The sequence below is a fragment of the Mauremys reevesii genome, linkage group 10 (genome assembly GCF_016161935.1).
Source record: "Mauremys reevesii isolate NIE-2019 linkage group 10, ASM1616193v1, whole genome shotgun sequence".
In the NCBI taxonomy this organism is placed as follows: Eukaryota; Metazoa; Chordata; order Testudines; family Geoemydidae; genus Mauremys; species Mauremys reevesii.
The window spans coordinates 33,586,712-33,593,751 of NC_052632.1; the positions used below are offsets into that span (position 1 = coordinate 33,586,712).

General features: G+C 43.6%; 1 protein-coding gene across 3 annotated transcripts in view; it reads left to right on the forward strand.

Moving 5' to 3' along the window:
- SH2D7 (SH2 domain containing 7) overlaps positions 1-5,325 on the forward strand; it is a 46,852-nt gene extending 41,527 nt beyond the window's left edge. For all 3 annotated transcript variants that reach the window (XM_039492056.1, XM_039492058.1, XM_039492057.1), the window contains 3 exons: positions 1,660-1,878; positions 3,492-4,490; positions 5,217-5,325. In XM_039492056.1, the coding sequence (XP_039347990.1) occupies positions 1,660-1,878; positions 3,492-4,490; positions 5,217-5,267 (1,269 nt within the window). In that variant the 3' untranslated portion in view covers positions 5,268-5,325. The remainder of the gene's footprint in view (positions 1-1,659; positions 1,879-3,491; positions 4,491-5,216) is intronic.
- Positions 5,326-7,040: the final 1,715 nt, after the last annotated feature.

Here is a 7,040-nt window from a genome sequence, read left to right on the forward strand (position 1 = left end):
TAAGGTCAGATACCTGCTTGCCCCAAGATCATACTAGATTAAGTCAGAGGACACTTGCTGAAACAAAACCACAAACACCTGTTGCTGCTTCCAGTGATCCACTGAAAAAATGAGTTGCCTGAGTTTTCACAGGCACATTCTTCTGTGTACTCACCCGTCACAATATCTGTATACTTGTCTAGGGCCATATCCGTCTGCACAGAGCCACTGGGCTCACTTACTAATGATGTTGGCTACACCAAGGCCACAACAAGAAGCAGCTACATCTTCAGTATAGTCTGCTGACTGGCCTGATGCAACTCCCATAAAAACACACAGTGGTAGAGTAGTTAAACCCCACAGACTCACTGAACATTGCTGAATCTTTGAGGAATAGTTTGATGGAGCAAGAAATAAGTTTGTTTATTTATTTACTAATAAAGGGAAGGATATATGAAGTAGCTGTTATTGTGTAAGCACATGAGTATGACTAAAGAGTTCTGAACGGTCATCCTCTGTACTGGAAAATGGGGCCGAGGGCAGCTGAGGCAGCTGCAGGCAGCAGGCTTTGGTTGCTGTTGTGTTAGAGTTCTGTAATGTTCCAAGAAAATAATGTTAAAACATAAGCACTGTTGCTTTAGTGCAGAGAACACTACAGTGTCTCAATGATTAGAGGCCCATCAGGAAACATATAACCAAGTCAAACTGAAATGAAAGTGGTAAAATTGTATGAAAAACACCTGTGTAACTTTTTCCCTTCTCTTTTCACCATGGATGTTGCTGGTAATTCACTGCTGTCAAAGGCTCTTGCCCATCTAAGTCCATAGGTAGTTAGACATGGAGAACAGATACACTTTAGTCCCAGTTCTGCTCTCATTTTCACCAGTGTAAATCATAAATAGCTCCACTGTTGTCAAGGGAGTTGCTAAAGATTTGTACTACCATACTTGAGAGCAGAATTTGGCCTTTTTTGGCTGTAATTTCAGATTACCTGCACATCTTATTTCTACAGCACAAAACAAAAAGAAGAAATATCCCCCGGGGCAAATAGGTGCATCTGAAAGCTAGTCTACACTAGGAGTGCTACATCAGCGCAGCTGAACCAATGCAGCTATGCTGCTGCATCATGTCTGGTGAAGACGCTCTGTGCCAATGGGAGACTTCTCTCCTGTTGGCATGACTACTCCACCTCCATGAGAGGTGGTAGCTATGTTGGTGGGAGAAGCTTTCCTGCCAACATAGCACTGTCCACACCAGTGCTTACGTTGATGTAACTTATGTTGCACAGAGGGATGGCTTATTCACACCCCTGAGCGACATATGTTGCACCAACATAAGTGGTAGTGTGTACAATTCCTGAGGCTTTGATTCTGGAAGCATCCCACCTCAACTACTGTCAGAAATAGGGTACCAGACTAGATGGACCATGGGTCTTTTCGGGTATAGCAATTTGATGTTCCTAACACGCCTTGTGGAGTATTATATAAAGTTATTTAAGAAGGTATTGCCTTATGCAGAATGAATAATTCAAGGTTGCTAACTGAACTTATTTATATCATTATTAAAAAGTGAAGAGTTCATGCTACTGATCTCTCAAGAAAGGCATGAACATCCCACTTACCACCATAGTAGTTATTCATGACGTGTTTTAGTAACTAACTACTATTTTTTCCCCCACAGCAAATTGAGAAAAGTTTATATGATGAGATCGCTTTGGATCAGCAAACCTCTTCAAAAGAAAGTAAATCAAACAGTGGAGAAGTCAATCCCTTGCTGACAAGGCAAGTGTCTGGCAGCTCACAAACCACTGTGCTAATGAAGGAAGCCACCTCTCTACCTTCAAAGTCAAAGAGAGAGCACAAGAACTTATCAGGAGAAAGAAAGAACTTTAACTCCCAGGTAGGATTTATGCAGAATGCAAAAGTAATGTCCCGCTGTTGGGGACTTGTCTGAAGCAGAGACAGCAGGTACCTTGAATTAATTAGTGTCGCTAGGGTGACCTGCTGTGCTGTGACAATGTTCCAGGAAGTGCCGTACCGATTTGGTGATGTTTCAGAATCAGAAATACAGATTCAGTAACATTGCCCTTGGAATTATTGTCTGTCAACATAAAAACGGTCATATTGGGTCAGACCAAAGGTCCATCTAGGCCAGTATCTTGTTTTCCAATAGTGGCCATTGCCAGTGCTTCTAAGGGAATGAACAGAACAGGTAATTATCAAGTGATCCATCCCCTGTCATCCATTCTCAGCTTCTGCCAGAGGTCACTTTACTAGGCAAACAAAATGTGATCATATTTTTGGCCACTAGTGAAGAGTGAAATTCACCTCTATGCAGTGGTCCAGGTATAAGGCCTGGGCACTCAAAATAGAGCTTTAAGTGGGACTTAAGTTGTGGACAGGCCTTGAACTGGCCTTTTGCCCGGGAATGAATGTAATCCTATAAATCAGTGGTTCCCAAACTCATTCCACCACTTGTGCAGGGAAAGCCCCTGGCGGGCCGGGCCGGTTTGTTTACCTGCCACGTTCACAGGTTCGGCCGATCGCGGCTCCCAGTGGCCACGGTTCACTGCTCCAGGCCAATGGGAGCTGCTGGAAGCAGCGGCCAGTATGTCCCTCAGCCCACGCTGCTTCCAGCAGCTCCCATTGACCTGGAGCAGCGAACCGCGGCCAGTGGGAGCCGCGATCGGCCGAACCTGCAGACGGGGCAGGTAAACAAACTGGCCCGGCCCACCAGGGGCTTTCCCTGCACAAGCAGTGGAACAAGTTTGGGAACCACTGCTATAAACACATATCCCCTGTTTTTCTCAGAAGTGTCATAGGAAAGTAGTGATGCTGAAGGAGTTAGCAGTGATTGTGGACAGGTTACATATTAATTTGCAATGTGACTTGGCATCAAAAAAGCCAATGCAATCTTGGGCTGCATAAGCAGAGGCATCAAGTCACAGAGCAAGGAGGCGATGTATGGCTACTGTGTGGCTCTGGTGACCCCTTACCTAGAGTAGAACATTTGGTTCTGTGGCTCTCCACAGTGCACTAAGGCCCACGTCTGACCTCCCCCTCCACAAAAAAAAAAAAAAAAAAAAAAAAAAAGGTAGAGAGCTGCTGCTTGTCAGGGGTGAGGAACTGACTTCTAGAGACAGGCCCAAATTGTTTCTGGTTGAGATTTTCAGAGAAATACTACAGAGAATGTAACCATACATCCTCCTTGAAAATTAATGATTGAAGTCCCCTATGTTGCTTTGAAAATCTCAACTACTGTCTTTATTCTGAATCAGGCCAAATTCTCCACTGGCTTCAATAAGCGTTTTGAGGAAGGACTTGGATATAAGTAAGGATGTAGTAAGTGCTACAGGATTTTTAAAATGCCTAAGGATTCTTTGATTTCTGTGAAGTTGCCTGGGAGTAACCAGGATCTGAATGTATCTCATCACCTTTGTTGATGCACTGCATTTTATATACACTACTGACTCCTGAAAATTATGTTCCTCTCTTTCCTCTCCATCATATCAGGATCCAGACATAGCCCCACCACTGCCGGATAGGAGCAGCTTGCTTATGCAGGAGACATTCAAGCTAGATTTAAACGATCAAGGAAACACTGTATATGCGGAGCTGAACAAACACCATCTGAATTGCAGAGGCCTTAGTTTGGAGACCCACTCTGCCACTGACAAAATCCTCACTGAGAAATCAGCCTGTTCATCACAAGGTGACACCCAGCAAAAACCAGGAGAACCAGACCAAGCAAACTACTCTCCTAACAAAAAAATCAGCTCGGTGTACGCTTTGGCTAAGCAAGCCGAACGTTTCTATGACAAAAAAATTGATCTTATAAAGCCATCACCTCCAGAAACTGTTTATTCTGAAGTTATGGTCGAGCAAGGCAAAAGCCATTCCTCACTTCCTTGGGGTCAAAGTGTCCATTCCCTAGCCCTTTGTCCATCAACTTCTGCAGACACAAAGAAATTGACATTAAGTACTCCTGCTACAACACCCCCTAAGTTGTCTCCTAAGTTACCCATTAAAGGTAGGACCTCTGTGGAGTTCCAAGATTCAGAACAGCTATTTGCAACCTATGCAACCTCCCTTGAAAGCAATGAAGGGCTTAGAAAACCAAACAACAAGATCCTTCATGATTCACCGACACATAGCACATATGGGCAGATTGAGAAGGTGAAAGCTCGCAAGCCTTTTGCTTCTGGCTCTGATAATGGGAACAATACTTATGAACAGATTCCTGTTGGACGGCCAAAGTCATCTACCCATGATCAAGCTTCTGAGAGACTTTCTAAGTCTTCTCTAGGACAACTCAATGATACTTATGATGAGGTGTCTTCTTTGAACACAGGATCCTCCAGAACAGAGAACTGTACTGAAAATACATATGAAAAGATTCCTGAAAATTTCCAGAAAGGCTCATCTGCAAAGAAAATTCCTGCTCCTGATAACACGTATGAGAAAATTTCCCTAGACCCTGTGAAGGGAGCAGAAGCAAAACCAAACCAGAAGGTACAGTACCATTAAGAGACTTTAAAAATAAAACCTAAGTACCATTCAGAATAATTCAAAAGGTTCAGATCCTGTTTTCCTCAGGCAAATTTCCAAAGTCCTAAACCTCTAGGCACTTAGGACATGATTTGGGTTGTTTAAAGGATGCCATTCAGGACAGAAAGCTCAGAGTTATAAACATCTTTAGCTTGTGATTAGATGTCAAAAGAAAAAAAAAGCCAGGCAAAAATGACCAAAAATGAACATTTCTTGCATTTATAGCTTGCTGTTATAGGCAGTATTCCTATTACAGGGCAAGGTGAAGGAAAAGAAATCACCATATATCCTGAAAACAGAACTTTTTGGCAGGGAGATGCATTAAGTATAGAATATTATCTCAAGAGAGGTGGTGGACCCTTGGTTTAGACATACAAAACTACAGTGGCCAATGCATTAACTACTGTATAATAACTACTGTATAAAACAGACAGGACTGGATGGACCAGATGGGCCCAACAGAACTTTTTAATCTCTAACATAAGTCTATGGTTAAATACATAAAAGTACATTTAAAAGTTTAATATCTGGAGGTGGTTTGTTCCAGTCACTGAATCTGTGTATTTGCTAGTTTTCAAGTATTAATGACTGTAAATATACAGAATATTCAACTGTGCTGTCAGAGACTTGGGAACTATTTCTTTCCATCTATCTAAAATACATGCTTTCTCCTTTTTTTTTTATTGGCAGATGGACAAGCGAAGAAGATTTTTTTTTGCTGACAAGAAGAATAAATCATGAAGGAGGAGTTTTAAATTTGTTCCATTTAGCCTAGATTAAAGATCATAGAAAAACACGCAGAGACAAATTCGTCCCTTGTGTAATTTCCCCAACACCTGTTGGTTTAACCAGGGACATGTTTAGCCTTTACTATTTATAAAAGCAAAAAGAGAGATGAAATGCTGGAAAATGAATAATACCTATTGTTTGTCAGATAGTTATAAAGCCCCCAGTTCATAGAAATTTGCACAACTTCAATTTTCTTTTCACTTGAGCCATGAGAATTTAGGACCAAATTCAGGCACTGACCTAGAGTCAGGGGTGAAAGTAACTTAAAGGACTTACTGGTACTCCAGAGTCCTGAGCAGGGGGTGGGGCCTCAACTGGAAGAGGCAGGGCCTTTAGAGCCCCGGGCCCTTTCATTCGAGATTAAAAGGGCCATGGGCTCCAGCTGCGGTAGTGGTGGCTGGGAGCCCCGGGCCCTTTAAATCGCCTCCTGAGCCCCGCTGCTGGAGCCAGCGGAGATTTAAAGGGCCCAGGGCAGTAGTGGTGGCCGGACCCCCGGTCCCTTTAAATTGCTACCAGAGCTCTACTGCTGCTACCCTAGGGCTCCGGGAATGGGGCTTGGACAGCGATTTAAAAGGCCCAGGGCTCCGGCTGCCGCTACTGCTCCGGGGCCTTTAAATTGCCGCCGGACCCCTGCTGCTGGAGCCCTGGGGTAGCAGTGGCAGGGCTCCTGCGATGATTTAAAAGGCCAGGGGCTCCCAATCACCACTACCACAGCAGAGCCCCAGGCCCTTTAAATCACTGCCGGAGCCCCGGGGGTCCTGGCCACTTCTGCTACCCAGGGCTCCGACAGTGGGGCTTGGGCAGCAATTTAAAGGGCCTGGGGCTCCAGCCGCTGCTGGGAGCCCCAGGCCCTTTAAATTGCTACCTGGGGAAGCCAGTCCGGTATGGAATACCAGCTCTTGCCAGTATGCCATACCGGGGCGTACCAGCTTCCTTTCACCTCTGCCTAGAGTCCTAAGCCCAGGAGCATGAAGCACATGATGGAAGTTGGCCACCCCATGCCAATTCTCCCCCAAGCCTGTGGGGAAGCAATCCCTCAATCACAGACAGTTTTAAATTGGAATAGGGGATAGAGACAGATTGGGTGGATTAGCTGAAAGTGTGCATCATCTTGCCTTGTGTGTCCCTGGTTGGGTAGAGCAACAGGGACAGCACTGTTTTTATATCTGTTTCTAAGGAACCAATTTAGAGCTATTCAGCTAGGAAGCAATCCTGGACCTGCAGTGCAACAACAACTTTATTGAACATACAAATTTATGAACAATATTGCAGACCTTGTTGTAATAAGAACTACTGGCATATATGAACATATGTTCCCTGTCTGTGTGTAGAAACCTGTAACTCTTATTCTTAGCCTATAAGCTCTTTGGAAGCAAGGACTGTCAGTGCTTTTGTTCTTTGTACAGTGCCTAAAACAATGAGGTTCTGGTCTATGACTGGGGCTCCACAATTCACATCACACACACACACCTTTTTATTAGGGTGGTCAAGAGATTAAAAAAAACTAATCACTTAGTTAAACAATAGAATACCATTTATTTAAATATTTTTGGATGTTTTCTACATTTTAAAGTATATTGACTTCTATTACATCACAGAATACAGTGTACAGCACTCACTTTATACAAGTGTTTGCACTGTAAAAAGAGAAAAGAAATAGTATTTTTCCATTCACCTCATACAAATACTGTAATGCAATCTCTTGATCATGAAAGTTAACTTACA